This window comes from Phyllostomus discolor, chromosome 1 (genome assembly GCF_004126475.2).
Source record: "Phyllostomus discolor isolate MPI-MPIP mPhyDis1 chromosome 1, mPhyDis1.pri.v3, whole genome shotgun sequence".
In the NCBI taxonomy this organism is placed as follows: Eukaryota; Metazoa; Chordata; class Mammalia; order Chiroptera; family Phyllostomidae; genus Phyllostomus; species Phyllostomus discolor.
In genome coordinates this window covers 45,589,885-45,608,032 of record NC_040903.2, presented here as the reverse complement: position 1 = coordinate 45,608,032, position 18,148 = coordinate 45,589,885, and the positions used below count along the sequence as shown (strand labels likewise).

Below are 18,148 nucleotides of genomic sequence, written 5' to 3'. Positions count from 1 at the left end.
TGTATTCTTGTTCTATTATTTCACTGCCTGCTTTCTTTGATCCACCCTGAAAATTCATATGCTTTGATTAATATATTTACACCATTGACATTTAAAGTGATTATTGATAAAGTTAAATTAATATTTATGTATTTGTTACTATTTTCTATTTGTTGCCTTTGTTCTTTGTTCCTATCTTTTGACTTCCATATTTTTATTTCTTTTGTGTTGTTATTTGATTCTATTTTCTCTCCTGCCTTAGCATATCAGTTATAATTTTAAAAAAAGATTTTTAGTGGTTTTCCTAAGGTTTACAATATACATTCACAACTAATCCAAGCCCACTTTCAAATACACTATACCATAGTGTAATTTATAACAAAATATTTCTAATCCCTTCCTATATCCATTGTATCAGTGTTGTTGTTCCTTTTACTTATGCATAAGCACATACAGGCATACTTTATTTTATTGCAATTTGCTTTATTGTGCTTCACAGATATATATATATATATATATATATATATATATATATATATAAAGAAATTGAAGGTTTGTGGCTGCCTTGAATCATGCAAGTCTATCAGGGCTATCTCCCCACTTCGTGTCTCTGTGTGACATTGTAATATTTGCAATATTCCAAATTTTTTCATTATTATTATATATGTAATGGTGATCTGTGATCAGTCACCTTTATTACTATTGTAATTGTAATATGGGGCACTACAAAGCAGCACCCATATCAGATGATGAACTCAATCAATAAATGTTGTATGTTCTGGCTGTACTGATTAGCAGTTACCCCATCTCTCTCCCTCTCATTGGGCCTCCATATTCTCAGAGACACAACAATATTGAAACTAGGACAATTAATAACCCTACAAAGGCCTCTAAGTGTTCACTAAAAGGAAGAGCCCCACATCTCTCACTGTAAATCAAAAACTAGAAATTATTAAACTTAGTGAGAAAGGTGTGTCAAAAGCTGAGACAGGCTGAAAGCTAGGCTGCTTGTGCCAAATAGTTAGCCGAGTTGTGAATGCAAAGGAAATGTTCTTGAAGGAAATTTAAAGGGCCATTGCAGTGAATACACAAGAGACAAAGAAGCAAAACGGCCTTATTGCTGACATGGGTAAATTTATAATGGTTCAAATAGATCATACCAGCCACAACATTGTTTTAAGCCATAGCCTACTCCAGAGCAAGGCTGTAACTCACTTCAGTCCTATGAAGGCCTACAGAGGTAAGGGAGCAGCAGAAGGAAAGTTTGAAGCTAGCACAGGATGGCTCATGAGGCTTAAGGAAAGAAACTGTCTCCATAACATAAAAGTGCAAGGTGAACAGCAAGTGCTGCTGAAGAAGTTGCAGCAAGTTATCCAGAAGATCTAGCTAAAGACAGTTGATAAATGTGGCTACTCCAACAGATTTTCAATTTAGATGCAACAACTTTGTATGTATTGAAAGGAGATGTCATCTAGGATTTTCATAGCTAGAAAGAATTCAATGCCTGGCTTCAAAGCTTCAAAAGACAAGACTGATTCCCTTAGGTGCTAATACAGCTGTTGGCTTTAAGTTGACACCAATGCTCATTAGTTACCCAAAATCCTAGAATACTTAAGAATTATGTGAAATGCACTCTCCCTGTGATCTATCAATGGAAAACAAAGCCTGGATGACAGCACATCTGTTTACAACATGGTTTATTGAATATTTTAAGCCCACTGTTGAGACCTACTGCTTAAAAAAAAGATTCCTTTCAAAATATTACTGCTTATTAACAATGCACCTGGTCACCCAAGAGCTCTGATGCAGATGTACAATGAGATTGATGCTATTTTCATGCCTGCTAACACAACATCCATTCTGCAGCCCATGAATCAAGGAGTAATTCTGACTTTCATGTTTTAGTATTTAAGAATGTACATTTTGTAAGGCAATAGCTACCATAAATAGTGATTCTTCTGATGATTCTGGGTAAAAGAAATTGTAGTAAATAGGTCTTTAGTACTGTAATGGGAAGGTGTGGGGAGGGGGAAGTGTTCCATTGTCCTCTATAGGTCTCAGTCTCTGGTGAATCTCTGCCCCTAGGCCAGTGATTTTCAACCTTGTTTTTTAATCTTATGGTACACATAAACTAATTACTAAAATTCTCTGGCACACCGAAAAATTTATTTTTTGCCAATCTGACAAAAATAGTTATAGTTTTTATTGATTTACAAAATTAATAATAATAGTAATAATAACCCATACTTTTGCTCCAAAGCAACTTTTATTGTTGTTGTTCTGGTTCTGTGAAATACACCTTGGTATCTTGATAGGAATTGCATTGAATCTAGGATTTTTAAAGATATATTTTATTGATTATGCGTTTACAGTTGTCCCATTTTCCCCCCTTTATTCCCCTCCACCCTGCAGAGCCCCTCACACCTGCATCCTCCCACCTTAGTTCATGTCCATGGGTTGTATATACAAGTTCTTTAACTTCTCCATTTTCTATACTATTCTTAACCTCCCCCTGTCTATTTTCTACCTATCATTTATGCTACCTATTCCCTGTACCTTTTCCCCTTCTCTGTTTCTCCCACTCCGCCACTGATAACCCTCCATGTGATATCCATTTCTGTGATTCTGTTCCTGTTCTAGTTGTCTGCTTAGTTTGTGAGTGTGTGTGTGTGTGTTTTGTTTTTAGGTGTGGTTCTTAATAGCTGTGAGTCTGTTGTCATTCTACTATCCATATTTTTTATCTTCTTTTTCTTAGATAAGTCCCTTTAACATTTCATATAATAAGGGCTTGGTGATGATGAACTCCTTTAACCTTATTGGAGAAGCACTTTATCTGCCTTTCTATTTGAAATGATAGCTTTGCTGGATAGAGTAATATTGGATGTAGGTCCTTGCCTTTCATAACCTTGAATACTTCTACCTAGCCTCTTCTTGCCTGCAAGGTTTCTTTTGAGAAATCAGCTAATAGTCTAATGGGAACTCCTTTGTAGGTAACTGTCTCCTTTTCTCTTTCTGCTTTTGAGATTCTCTTCTTATCTTTAATCTTGGGTAATGTAATCATGATGTGCCTTGGTGCATTCATCCTTGGGTCCAACTTCTTTGGGACTCTCTGAGCTTTCTGGACTTCCTAAAAGTCTATTTCCTTTGCCAGATTGAGGAAGTTCTCCTTAATTACATTTTCAAATAAGTTTTCCATTTCTTGCTCTTCCTCTTCTCCTTCTGGCATCCCTATAATTCGAATGCTGAAACATTTAAAGATGTCCTGGAGGTTCCTAAGCCTCTCCTCATTTTTTTGAATTCTTGTTTCTTCATTCTGTTCTGGTTGGATGTTTCTTTCTTCCTTCTGCTCCAAACCATTGATTTGAGTCCAGGTTTCCTTCCTGTCAGTGTTGGTTCCCCGTAGATTTTTCTTTATTTCACATAATGTAAATTTCATTGCTGCCTGGGTCTTTTTTATGCTGTTGAAGTACCGAGTGAGTTCCTGGAGCATCCTGATGCGTGGGCTTGTGTACAATCTAGGACCCTGTGGATCTCTCCAATGTATTCCCTTGTGAAGTTGAGAGTTTCTCCTGGTGCTGCCCCAACCCCCACAAGTGTTTCCAATCAGAGGTTTGAGGCTTTATTTCCCTGCAGTGGAGCCCTGGGTTGCACTGTCTGTCTCACTCCCTGGTTGTTCCTCCTGGTTTATCCACACACAAATGTGGGACTGTCCAGTCCACCAGCCACCACCTTGCCTCGAGACCCCTCCACTCCAGCTGCCTGTCTCTGCCCGTCCTATCAGTCTGGATGAATATTTCTTCTTTAACTCCTTGGTTGTCAGACTTCCGTACAGTTCAATTTTCTGTCAGTTCTGGTTGTTTTTTGTTTTTAAATTTGTTGTCATCCTTCTTTTGGTTATGTGAAGAGGCACAGTGTGTCTACCTACACCTCCATCTTGGCTGGAAGTCCATGAATCTAGGATTTTTTAAAAAATGGGTGCCTATATTTGTATATAAAAATTTCTGGTACCAAGTATTAACCAATCAGATGCAACCTTATACCATCTGACTAATAAGATACAGCTGTATTATATGACCTATATATTTATGGTTCAAGACAAGGCATTCACACCTGACAAGCACTATGTTGGCTGTTGTCACTTTTGTATTTGACAATGTAAGGGAAAAGTGGTCAGTGTCCCTGACTAAATAGTCAGGTATTGCATGTTTTTTTTTTTTAAATTTTATTTATTTTTAGAGAGGGAAGGGAGGGAGAAAGAGAGAGAGGGAGAAACATCAATGTGCAGTTGATGGGGGCCGTGGCTTGCAACCCAGGCATGTGCCCTGACTGGGAATCGAACCTGTGATGCTTTGGTTCATAGCCTGCACTCAATCCACTGAGCTACACTAGCCAGGGCCAGGTATTGCATGTTTTAAAAATTCTTGTGGCACACTGGTTGAAAATTGCTGCCCTAGAATGAATTTCAATAAGCCTTCTTAGTCTCTTCCCTTCTCTCCCTTATCTCCCCTTAGGAGGGACAGGATGGCTAAAGGGAGCTACAGTTGGGTATTTCCCTTCCCTAGGTAGGATAGACTCTGATAAAACACCCCAGCAGGTTAGGCTTTGATAAAATAGTCTGTTTTTAGGGCAGGCCTTGTTAAGAACATAATGCTCTGGCATATTTCGAAATGGTTACTTTCCCCTCCTCCTGCAAGAAATATGAACACCAAATTTACCTCCAATATTCACCAAGAAGACCTGTTGGGCTACTGAAGGTAAAACCCACTAAAGCATTGGGCTCCCCTTTGATTAGATCTCCTGGGGTTTTAACTTCTCAGACTTACTCACTGTAATAAGCCTGTAGCAACTTTTTTTTTTTTTTTTTTTTTAATTACAGTTCAGGTTCCTACCACAGGGCAGGTTCTCATGGAGGTTTCTGTGCTAGTATGTTGCAATTCTGTGTCCATTTGTCTTGTGTATCCATTTTGGGCTAGTGGTTTGTTCTGTGACCTCCTTTCTCTAATAGAAGTACATAGGGCTTTTTTCAGCTGGTTCAGCTTTTTGCTGTGAGGATGGAATGTCAACTTTTAAGCGTTTTATATGCCAGATCAGAAACTGTGCATTTTAAAAATTCATTATGTGTGAAAATACCAAAGGTTAGTTTTAAATTTATTCTATTTTCTGGGTTAAGTTATATAAAATATTTGCATACTTGAGGATTTAAGGTTATGGAAGAATCCCTTGTGTGTATGTCCAGGGCCTATTATTCTATTTCCTGCACAAAATGCCTTCATAAATTTTGCACTTGTGTATGAGCTATATCAGTACCCTAAATAGTGTATATCATACAGTAAATATTTAATAAATATTTGTAGGATAATCAATAAATGAATGACTAAAAGATCACCTTGGGAATCCATGGAATCTTTCATGTATTACTAGGTCACTCCCCAACCTTCTAATGGACTTAATTTGTCCTGAGAAAGAAACAAACTAGGAATTGTTCTAACTTTTAATATTGCTTCTAGTAGCTAATATACTTGCTTGCTCTGAACCTGAACTCAGCAAATGTTTCTCTTGATGTTCAACTTGAAAGTAACAAATTTAGGAACTCTCAGATCTCTATGTAGGAATTGTTCTATGCAATAACCACTTTAAATCTTCCAAACAAAGAAGGACAAAAATTGTCAAACTGACATAAAATGGAACATGAAAGGTAAATATGGGTGGCTTATTTGTTTAATAACCAAGAGCTAATGCACATTCTTAGTTGTAGATTATCCTTGGCATATTTTAAATCACAGATGCTTTCTCTTTCTATCCAGAAATCTCTAAGTTTTTCCATTCAGATTTGTTCCCTTCCTTATCCAACTTGGGCATACAAACAGAAAAGCAATGCTGATTTTAATTTTAATCTATGTGAAATATAAGAAATGAGACATCTTTGAACAAAATTAAATTTAAAATATATTTATTATTCAACAATATTTAATTGATTATGAATTATGTATCAACTATGTTCTACCAAAGTGGCCAGTAGTTAATCAGTATTTGTGTTAGATTGTCATCCATCTGGTCCTCTGTTTAACTATTTCCTATTTGGCCCTTTTCAACTCAAATGTAACTCCCCTCCCCCCAAACAAAAGCAAACAAACAAAAAAACATGTAAACACGACAACAATGAAATAAACCAGGTGACAAAAATGAGGGAATGCACTGGACATAAGACAGTATGAGTTTGTGGAATTCTGGAAACCATAAGGAATTGTAGAGAGTTGATCTTATATAAAAGCACGCAACCTTCAAATAATTTTGAAATGCTATGATGATAAAATATAGCCATGTCCATATACCAGTTTTAGTTATAGGCTGCCAGATTGTACTGCTTGTCTTAAATAAATTGATATATTCATTATATCCACAAAACAAATGGTATTATTGAGGAAATGTAATGCCATGATAATATGCTCACATATTTTTTAAAAGCATGGTAAAAAGCAGCAGCAGCAGCACTCTCATTTTATTTAAAATACATAGAAAACACTGAAAATGTCTGTATTAAAATGTCATCAGTGGCTATCTCTAGCTGATGGAATTATATATTCTGCTGAGTGTTTTCCTGTATTTTCTTAATGTTCTACAATGAACATGTATTGTTTTTGCAGATGGAAATACATTGTTTTTACAAGGTAGAGAAGTTATGTGGCAATATGGAACAAAATGGAGTAGAATAAGATCAGAGGCATAGATTAATACTATTGCTTAATATGGGTGAAAGATGGTATAATATGGGTGAAAGATGATAAAGCCAAATTAAGGCAATGGCTGTGAGAACAGAGAAAGTAATACAACATAAGACAGAAAGAACAGGATTTGACGATCTTAGATTTTTTTTTTTTTAGGGTGAAGATAAGGTTAAGAAAACATTAGCTTAAACATGGTGTTTCCTTTGGTAATCTTGGATCTATGTGGGGTAGATATATGGGTTATAAATTCATTATCCTTCAACATGATAAGTGAAATTGTGACCCTAAATGAGATTCCTTAGGGAGAATATATAAAGTAGAAACAGAGCAATGGTCTGAATTATGGGGAACTTTTAATAATTAAGAGCCAGATAGAAGAATAAAAAAGCATATAAAGAAAACTAAGTAGGAATGATTAGAGAGATAAGGTTTCAAGTAGGATTTGGCCCACTACCCTAAAAGAGAAAGCTAACACAGAAAGGTCTCAACTGGTTTGAGGTCTTTCTCTGTACTTGGAGAGATCGATAAACTTATATTAGGAAATTTGTGAAGAATGTCTAGTTTAGCTTTGTCCTCCAGCCTCCAAGAAGATTGTCTAGAGACTGAATTCTCATTTGATCCTCCATGCTGTCCTTGTCAAGTGTTGCTAGGAACTGGAGGTATAAACCTGTCTAATCCTGAGGATGAATTGACAGGCCTATTTGGTTTTCATATAAAGCAACATCAACCAAATAGTTTTATTAGTAATGAAGTAATATTTTAGCTTCCATTTCTACCCTTTGCTTTATTTCCCAAATTGTTCAGAACCTAGCCAAGAGGGGAATTAGTTTATTGGGATCTCCGTGTAAACTGTAACAATTGTCAAATTTCACAAGTCAGGCAAAGAGCAAAAAGGCTAATGATTTGGCAGTTAGGAAGTAATCACAAATTGCTGTCTTCCTTCATAAAGTTAGTTTCCGTAGGGAAGGCAATTAAGGAGTGACTCCACGGTGGTATTGGTGGGGCAGCTGTAACTACTACCCCAATCCTTGTTCTGTAAGTTTCTCTAAGTATAGGACTCTGCCACCCAGGGAAACAATACCAGTCAGGGTGATTTTATTTGCAAATAAAATGTACCTTAAAAATGGCTTAAATGAGGGTGGCTGGGGTAGGTGGGAGAAAAGGCAGACCTTAGTGGCCAATTAGTTAATAAAGAACAATGGGTGCATCCACGATCCTGGCTTGCAAATGATATCATCTGGTTTCTACCCTGTACTGCTCATATCTGCTTTCCTCTGTTCTTGTTATATGGTAAGAAAGGCTTGTTCCATGCTGTGTCAGAGATAGTCAACAGTACATCCAGCCTCAGGAAAGTTTTCATAGATGGCTCTAGGAAGATTGGCTTGGCTCATATACCTATCTTCACAGCAGGGAAAAAAAGTCACATTTTTTTTTTCCTATTCCATGTTGGTTGTATTTTTATCTTTTCTTTTTAATTGGTGTCCAACTACAGTTTTCTGCCTTTTCTCCCCACCCCTCCCTACCACTCCAGCCCTCCCCACCTCCCTCCCGTTTCTAGCCCCCCCTTTGTTATTGTCCATATGTCCTTTATAATTGTTCCTATAAACTCTTCACCCTTTCCCCCCATTATCCCCTCCCCTCTCCCCTCTGGTCACGGTCAGCCTGTTCCCAATTTCAATGTCTTTAAAAGTCACATATTGACTGCTTTATTAGTCAGGTAGAAGAAAGGAATTTCTAGAAAGGATGGACATACAAAAAGTAACTGTTGTCTACTACATTCCACTCTTTGGCTATCCAGCATCTATATTTGTGCTTCTTTCAGTACATATAATTTTAAAAAATGCCCTAGTCCAAGACAATGTAATTATCCCATAGACAACTCTTCTCCCCAGTGGTAGACATGCCCAAGTCTCATCCAATTATTGCATCTTGCCTGAAAACCAAGACTTCTGGATAATGTGCATTTCTGTTGGTCAGGTCTGGACATAGCTCTTCATGGTACAGCATAATAAACATAATTTTAAATAGTGGCATATACTTAACAAGAGCAAGAGCACCCTAATTACCTATTAGATGAGGTCTTGGTCAGTTAATCTAGTGGTCTTGAGTTTGCTCTCTGGAAGGCACTCCCTTACCTCTTGCCCACACATAAAGGATACTGGAATTAGGCAATCATAGGCCTTTGTTTGCAAGGCTTCATGTTTCTGTCAACATAATTCTCTTGCAATCTTAGCTGCCTGCTGGCCACTTTGCTTTTCAGTAACTCTGTAGTTTAGAAACCAAAAACAGAGACAGTATTTCAATGCTTTCTATCCCCTTGCAATGGGTTTCAAGGTTGGAATGCAATACCTATCTTCCAGCCAATTAAACTAAGTATTTCTATTTCGACCTTTGTAGCCAAAATTATAATCTGAAGAATGCGTTTGGGAGAAATACGGCTAGGTTTTATCTCTGTTCCCTTGCCCCAAATTCCATCTCAGTGAATGGCTTCTCACAATATGACTAATTTGGCAAACGTTGCCAGACAAGATATATACAGCAAGAGATGCCTGAGGTGAGCAGGATTATGCTCTTTTTCCAGGGTTTGAATGACATCTTTTAGTGTGTTTCCAACTCCCTACCTCTGTTTGCACTAACTTTAGCTCAGGAGAGAGAATATGGGTTTTCCAAATCTACAAACTGCAGGCTGTTTTGATTCTTAGATACATGGCTTACTGCATACATGTGGAAAAGGGGTGTCAGAAATACATTCCTTTTGCATTTAATTAGCTAGCTTGAAATGTATCTCTTGTAGGACCTCATTAATGGACACACTCCAAAACCCTGACATTTTTTCTACCAAATCCCCTAAAACTTCAATCTTTTATAATATAAGATTATATCTTCAATATAATCATCTAAGACCTAAAATTCAACAGGCTGTTTGCTACAACATAGTAAGTTTTGCCAAAATCCTCACCAGGGCTAAGAAATTCTTATTACTGTGCATCCTGCCTGACTCACCAGTTCTACATTTCAGGGGGGCTCCTTTGTTGATGACACTGGTGCAATCTTATGTACTTGTCAGGTATAAAAATCCAAACCTTGCTATTCTGAGATTTCTTACTCTCTTCCCATTTCACAGTCTGTTTTGAATTTCACATCAATTTTGGATTCAAGTTCAGGGAATTTAAAGTTTAAGGTACTATTAGGCTCTTTTCATCTCTGCGAGATTTTATCTGGTTGCTAAAGATAAGTTCTTCACCAGCATGATACAGGAAGAGGGGCATCTATTGAATTTGTTGCTGAAAGGTCCATTGTTGCTACAATTTGCATCTATTGTCAAATGTGACTGTTTTCCCTCCACCCTTAACTCAGAACTTACTGATGTTAGTGTCCTCTCAATAGGATCCTCTGCCCAACCCACGGATTCATACCACTGCCTCTGCCATGAGTTTCCATCACCTTGTACTGCAACCCCCTGGAAAGCAATGGGGCTCTCACTGGAAAGCAATTGTACTGCAGCAACCCCCTGGAAAATAAATTCACATTCCTTTTCAGTCCACTGTAGTCAATACGCAGGAGTTATCCATGCTGCCTGGTCCTCTCCACTTAAATGTATTTTGCTGCCGTTTCTAGATTAGTTGCCCATGTGAGGCATATTTCCAGGTGGATGCTGGGCACAAGCCATAAGCTCCCCATTTTTTAATTCCAAAGTCTTCCTGGCTGTATCTATCCCTTCTTCCTTAAGGTTTCAACCTTCAGGGAAGAGCCAGGAAGTATGTGTCTCAATTCTTGGGCTCTTTTCCCCTCCTACAATCCCTTGACTCTGCCTCCATTTTCTTCTGATTTCATTCTTGGACAGGTTCTCTCTACATGCTGGCCAAAGCCATAGTTCAAGTTTTTTGCTCAATTCCAGAGTGAGGTACTTTTTCTCAAGTGTTAACCCAAATGATGAGACTGTCTCTGATTGGCTTCATTTTGTTAATTAACCTGCCCATTCCCGAACCAATCATTATAATTGAGGAATAGGGTACTTGGGCTGGCCTGATTCATGGGACCACCCTGTTATGGGAGTTAGGACCAGGTAATGGACGGTTGCACCTGGAGAAAGAAGGGTAGGTCTGTATTAGAATAAACTCTCATCTCAATGACTAAACACAAAAGAATGCACATTATCTCTAACACAAGTATTCCTAGTAGGCAGGCAGCTATCCTCCAAGAAATGATGCAGGAAACCAGAATCCTTCCACATTGGGTTTCATCATCTTCAATACATAGCTTCCAATACAAAGGTGTTTATCCTTCCTCAAGTTGGTAGGGAATGGGGAGATTTGGGAGGACTTCACGTCATATTTTTATGGACTAGAGCTGCAACAGCAGCACATCACTTCTACTCACATTCGTAGTTAGAACCTAATTGGCACATGTAACTAGTTAGCCTAACTGCAAGGGAGGCTGGAAAGTGTAATCTGTGTGCTCAGAAAAAGAATCTAGTGTCTTTGAGTCCACAATTATGGTCACTAAATATTTATTTTACCTCTCTTCATACATAAAATACATCCTGCCCCAATGGAGACAACTTAAAATTTTAACCAGTCACTAAGTCAGGCTTAAAGTCTAGATTTTTAGGTAACTCTAGTCTTTTTCTTTTGGTCCAGATGCAACCTATGAACTAAAAAGACAAGTTCTCTCTCATATCACCCCATGTCCCAGAAAAACAATGTACAGGGAAGGTGAGGGACATGTAAAAATGCATTCATGTTTAGAAAAGAGAAAAATGTGACACTAAGCAATACACATGCATAGCAATAAAGAAATAATGCATAGGCATTTTGTGATCTGTTTCTCTCCCTCAAGAGTGGAAGAAGTTTTGATAAGACCTCAACCTAGTCTTTGAGAGGAACTCCCTTGTCCTCTGTCTCTGTATGGACCTGACACCAGCCTCTGAAATGTCCTTTGACCATCGCTGCCCATGACCACATCCTATGTAAATATTGGGGAGCTGTAAAGCATTTATGCCCCATTTCCTACTTATGCAAGTTTGGGGTTCAACAATTGCCTGTTTTAATACCTGAACACTATTTGAACCAGGTTCATGATTTGATTAATAAAATTCCTTCAAAAATATATTCTTTTATCTATTTACTTGCAGTAATTCTCCCAAAATTCTTTCTTACATAATTGTCAAACCTGAATTACTTTTTTGCTTCCTTGTTCCCATGACAGTTTCTCTAAAATGTCACTGCAGTGAAAATCATGGTGTTGGAGGTGAAAGCCAGAGCCTTCATCCGATATTTGTTCTGGAACTGTATCTTAAGAAACTGTACTCAAAGCCTTTTTGTTTCTTTTCTTTTTTTACTATTCAAGGTCTAGAAAAAAATATCTCTTCTAATCCTTTCAAGTATCTCCATGCACTTTAATTTCTGCAATTATTTACAGAGCTTATTTCTATAGTAAAATCCATCTGGATGTAAAATGTAAAATTCAAAATATACTATTACTTTTATTCTTTTGAACTATTTTCCTCTGGACTACAGTCTCAATAGATGGGTGATATGCTTTTCAATTATTGCAGGTAACAGTTTTACCAATTATTTTGCCACTACAAGACATGAGTCTCCTTCCAGCCTCTGATATCAGTTTATTCAACATGTGCTGTTATCATTGCAACACAACATATTTTAAGTTATTGTCTAGGCAGTACCCCACTTCTGATACCAATTTCTGGATCAGTTACGGTCATTCTTGTTCCTGTTAACATATAAATTCTCAAATCTAAATTTTCTCTTCTGTAATAAGTCCAAAAAGAAGCATTTTCTAATTTGGAGGTAGCTGTCTTCCACGTAGTGATTTAGCCAGTCATGCTCCTTCTCCCTCCTAGCTCTGGTATCTCTAATATATAGTTTTCAGGTCTACCATATGCACTAGCTTCAAGCTGATAGGGCAAGATGAAGGGAGAATGGGAGGACCTCATCAAGCCTGGAAATGAGCATATTATGTTCATTCATATCTCACTGACTAAAAGTCAGCCACATGGTCACAACTAACTGCAAGGGAAATTTAGCCTAGCTGTATGACCAGGGAGAAGAACTAATTCTCATGAGTGGCTGGTCAAGTCTCTGCTACAAGATTCTAAAAGAAAAAAAAAATACTAGATAAAAATAACAGGAAGTCACTCCATTCTAATAGGTTTGACCTTTTCCTATTGGTTCCACCAAAATAGTTTCACTACTATATAAAAAAGTAGCAATTCACTTTCTTCTAAATAATGGGATTACTTTGAAAAGAGCATTTCTGATAGTGTAATAGGTACAGAATTTAGACTGCAGAGGGTTAATGAATGAAATTCAGATAACAAAGAGACATTGAACATAGAATACTCTTTAAAGCTTGACTGTGAAGGAAACAGTGGAACTAGACATGTGGAAGATTAAAGACAGAAAAGATAATAAATGGAAGAGAAAGATGATATGGAACTAGGGTACAGATGAATAATACATCTTTTGTAAGAGCGGGGAGTATTTCATTCTTCTAATACTGGAGAAGAACAATGAAGTATCTAATTTCCTAGCATTTAGAAAAATTGAAGGAATTTGTGCCTAACACCATTAATTTTCTTGCAAAGTATGAAGTAAAGTCATATAATGAAATGCGGCTGGAATTTAGACTGCAAAAAGTATTCTGGTGGGAAGGGAGACAAAGGTGCTGAAGGATATACAAAGTAGGAGGGAGAAATCTAGCTGAGGTTATAGAACTTAAATCTGTAGTGGTAAAATATACAATGTTGCCTACTGTTCTGCACAGGAACTCAGCAACTACTGTAACAGATGATTGGTACTTTGTGTGTAAATTTAGTACAACTCTTATTACACCGTAAAGCCTTTGGAAGCAGATACTTTGATGTCCTAAACTATGCACACAGTAGGCACATGACTAATTTTTGCTTGAATGGATTGATTCAGTCATTGCCAATTCTGCTATAGTATTCTGTAGGGTACTGGCAGCTGCCCACATTTCATTCGGGATGCCAATGCCAAAAAGAAAAAAAAATGCTAAAAAAATTTCAGGCATATGCAGCTAAACTTAGCAGTCTTAACATGGCAACTATGTCAGCTGAGATATACTTTTTATCTTGTGCCAGCACATCTGCTTTTGACGTTTACTTCATTTTCCTTATGCCACTGTGCTTTAACTGGATCAGAAAGAGATAATTCTGAGTTTAATAAGCTAGGCTATTATTTTGAAAGTCTCAGACTTTCGAGGTTCTTTAGACAACAACAATAAATTCAACCCCCCCATCACAATAGTCTTTCACAGAGGTGCATAGACAAGGTTGTTCGTGATGCACACTTCATAGATAAAAGCTTAGTGGGTGAGGGGTGGGAGAACTATACCGGGGTCTTTCAGCGAATCTCCTGCAAAGTCTGGCACAGATCCTGTTTTCTTCTCCACTTCGGAAATTTACCGTTGTAGTGATCGGAACTCCTTATTTACAGAAACATATACTCAGATTCAGGAAGTCTATAACCCAACACAAACTAGGCAGAGTGCTCTTTCCCTTACACTAGGCCCTCTCTCAAGATCCAACCCCCAACTCCCGATTCGGCAGTGGGCAAAAAGAAGGCCGAGAACAAAACAGTGTACAACAATGCAAAATGAGGCTCCACCTCCCAGACCTGGTGGTCCCGGGCTCCCGCTAACAAGGTGTCTGGATCGTGCTTCCGCACTGGCTTCCCACCCAGCCGGAGCCGCTCCTCTGCTGCCTGTCCCAAGCACCGAGAAACTGCCCGCCCGCGGGAGCCAGCACCGGCCCTTGAAATCTCACTTTCGTCCACTCGCGCGCCACTCAGGCGACGCCTGATGGCGTCACGTGTACTTCCGCTTGCGGCTGCGTTCTAGTCTAAAGCGGGGAAGGAAGAGGGGATGGCTAAAGGGTTGTGAGAGGAGGAAATAGCGAGGAGAGAGAATAAATCGCGGCATTCGCGGGTGCTACGGCAGTAACCGCGGTTCTCCTCTGTCCCCGCTGTTCCCTCCTTGGAAGTCGTCCTGGGCACACTTTCCTCGCTTCTTTGTAGTCTCCCTTCTGTTGAGTCTCCCGACACCCGGGTCTTCCTGTACGTCTCACCCCCCCGCCTTGCTCCCTTACGCTCCCCCCTTCCTCCCTCCCATCGCCAGGCTCCCCGCCCTTAGTATCGCGAGACGAGGTGAGAGCTGGCGGAGCGGCGGCGGCGGCGGCTGTAGAGGTGACCGAGACGGTGGCGGCGGAGGCGGCACCGAGTGCTGTGTCGGCCCCGGTGCGGCAGAAGTCGCGGTAGAGGTAGCCCCCTACGCCCCTCCCCCGTCCGCGCCCTCCCTCTTTCCCTGGGGATGGAGAAGGCGACGGTTCCGGTGGCGGCGGCGGCGGCGTCGGCGACTGAGCGAGAAGGGAGCCCCCCGGCGGCGGCGGCGGCGGCCCCCCCCGCGGCGGCGGCGGTGGTGGAGGTCGGCGGCGGCGTTGGCGGCGGCAGCGGGGCTTGCTCGGCCTCGTCTCCTCGTGGGATGGTGCGAGTGTGCGACCTGCTCCTGAAGAAGAAGCCGCCGCCGCCGCCGCAGCAGCAGCAACAGCACCACAAGGCCAAGCGAAACCGGACTTGCAGACCCCCTAGCAGCAGCGAAAGCAGCAGCGACAGCGACAACAGCGGCGGCGGTGGAGGCGGCGGCGGTGGAGGCGGCGGCGGCGGCACCAGCAGCAACAACAGCGAGGAAGAAGAAGACGACGACGACGAGGAAGAGGAGGTTTCTGAGGCAAGGGCCTGCTTTAAAGGAAGGAGGGAGGAAGGGGCTGTAAAGGGTAGGGGCCGAAGGTGGGAGGGCACTTGAGGTGGGACAGATTCCCGTGGGTTGATTTGTCTTAGGGGCCAGGCGTCCACTGCCCTCTTTCTTTCCCCGGCCTAATTCGTGAGGTGTGGGGCTGTGGGGGAGGGTAGCTGACACGTGGGGGTGGGAGGACCGCAGAGTCCACAGAGTTGGTGAACAGTACGTTTTCCGGGGGTGGGGGGACCTGGTTAGATTCCCTCCTTGCAACACCAGGTGGGATCGGCCTGGGGTCGGTAGGGCCTTCTTATTTCTGTGGTGGGGTCGGGACCAAAGCGGTAGGGGTAAGGTAATGATGGGTAGATGAGTCTCTTGCGGAACGACCGCAAGTTGGTAAATTTCTCGCAATTGTGAGGTTTGAGGAGCAGTTTGGGGGGAGGTAAGGTTGTAATGGATTTAGACCTAAGTGTATATGTGAGAGACACGTGAGAAGCTTGTACTTTTCCATACTCTTCAGCTGCAGGTTTTTTTCATAATGTGGCTGCCGAAGGAACCTTCACTTCCTCCATCTTTCAAGGGTTTTGCGTGAACTGATCTTATATCCATATACATTTATATAAAATGCAGTAGATGAGAAATACATATGATCCTTACAAGCATATTCACGTGTATCTTGAAATGCTTCCTTAGCGAGGAAGAATTGTTAGGTGCTGCTGTTTTCCAGATGCTACGGGGCAGCTAACGTGTCTGTGTGGAGCCAGCTTTGGTAGTGGTGAGTTGGAATGGGAAGGCCTCTTGGTTTGTCCTAGTGCTCTGGTTTCATAACTGTTTATAATTGTTCCTGGGACCACAGACAGGCGGCGTTGCAGGACCTCTTTCTTCACAGAAGGCCATGTTACCCCGCAGCTCAGTAAAACATACCTTCCTGACAACAAACTAAGGGTTAGCCTTACTTGTTACCAGCTTTTTTGGTAACACTCTTGTCCACTCTGAAATGGAAGCTAGAAAATTTTGATGTGGATAAAGAAGTTGTAACTTAAGGCAGCTGAAGGAAACAGCTTTAAAGGCTGATTATGCATTTAGTTCTGAAACAACAACTAAATTTTCTTGAAGTACCACTTGCCATTTATTCTCTTCCACAAACACAGAGCTTAACTTGGCTCAAGGCTGGTTTCTTTAAAATTGCATTATTGGATCTTGGGTTCTTTTCAAATAGAGAAATACCTTTTAAACAGTTTGAGACTGGCCTGTGAGTAGAACACCTGATTCTTTTTTACCTCAGACTGTGTGATGTTACATAAGTAGAGATGTGACCGTTCAAGTATGTATAGCAAAGAGATGAACACTCCCTGCTATTTCACTAACCTGTTGAATTCTATGGGTAGGCTTGTATTGATAGATTTTGTATTGCCCTAGTTGGATGTTTCAGAAGGTAGGCTCAGGCTGCACTTGAAACATTGAAGGATGTGATGGGATCCTTCTTCCAATAAACTCTATAGGTAGGATTATTCAATTGCATGGGTTATTCTCAGAGATGAGAAACATTGTACAGAAATCTAGTTCAACCCTTTTATTTTAAAGATGAGGAAAACAAGGCTTAGAGGAAACTGGTGGGTAGTAGCAAAAATAGGAATCAGAGTTTTCTAATGGTTCAGATCAGTACACTTTTTTTATGACAGTTTTATTTCCTTGTATTCCCTTCCTGACCTCTTTCAAAAAATAGGCAGCAAATTGCATGCCTGTTTTTGTGGTAACACAATCATACAGCTATGGGCAAAATACCAATAATAAGATGTTAGGTTCTCCCACACAATGTCAAGTTCTGGTTTAGAACTCAATGTCAAGTTGAGTGCATTACTTACTGGAATATTATGCTATAAACTTCACATACCTAGGTAGTTTTGTTCATTGTATTGGCCTGATAAGCAAAACTTTTAGTTATTTCTTAAATCATGTAGAATAGTCATAAGTTTAGTAAGTGTGTTCATTTTGTGTTGGTTTTCCCTGAAAAGCAGAAAAGGTGTATGTTGACTTTGATCAAGTAGGTTTCGTTGTTTTTGATTTATTTTGTCTTCTGCACAGTGGTGTAAACAGTAGGTTTGTTACTTGTTTTGACGGCAAGTCAAAAGAAGTAAGAAAGTACAGCCATTTAAAATAAATCTGTACAGGTACATGATGAGGGATGAGTAGACAGAAAGGAGCACAGTATGCCTACAACTGCTTGTATCCTTGACCAAAATAAATAAATAAACCTAACAGTCACTGTATATTATAAGCTAAATCGATCACTTCTGCAATGTTTTTCACTTCATTACCATTTTATTGCCATGTCAGCAGAAGTTGAAATTTCTAGTGTTAGGCAATCATGTGGTTAATACTCATATTTAAGTCCTTTTTCTAATTCATTATGTTATTGGCTATACAATGAAAAATGTGGATAACATGGTCCTTGAGATTATCCTAGCATTAAAAATCACAAGGTTAAAGAGGACTATAAAAAGTTATTGTTTTGGGGTATTTAACCTGAGGAGATGGAGGATAATTTAACAACAGTATATATGTTTGTTATGAAAAAGTGCTAGCTGGATATTCACTGTATCTGCTAAAAGGAAAAGTTGGAAAGAAAGGAGATACAATTTAAACGAGCTTTATTTGAATGTCGAAGAACA

At 39.9% G+C, this 18,148-nt stretch overlaps 1 protein-coding gene and 1 long non-coding RNA gene across 5 annotated transcripts in view; one reads left to right on the top strand and one right to left on the bottom strand.

Annotated features, from left to right (window-relative positions):
- Window positions 1-8,526: 8,526 nt before the first annotated feature.
- LOC118499734 lies at window positions 8,527-14,823 on the bottom strand. Its single transcript, XR_004902255.1, has 2 exons — window positions 10,721-14,823; window positions 8,527-8,969 (listed from the first exon to the last, which is right to left on the bottom strand). It is a non-coding gene; the product is annotated as an uncharacterized LOC118499734 (long non-coding RNA).
- The window catches only part of ANKRD17 (ankyrin repeat domain 17), a 156,093-nt gene continuing 152,765 nt past the window's right edge, over window positions 14,821-18,148 (top strand). For all 4 annotated transcript variants that reach the window (XM_036021926.1, XM_028507738.2, XM_036021904.1 and 1 more), the window contains exon 1: window positions 14,821-15,470. In XM_036021926.1, coding sequence (XP_035877819.1) covers window positions 15,054-15,470 — 417 coding nt within the window. In that variant the 5' untranslated portion in view covers window positions 14,821-15,053. The remainder of the gene's footprint in view (window positions 15,471-18,148) is intronic.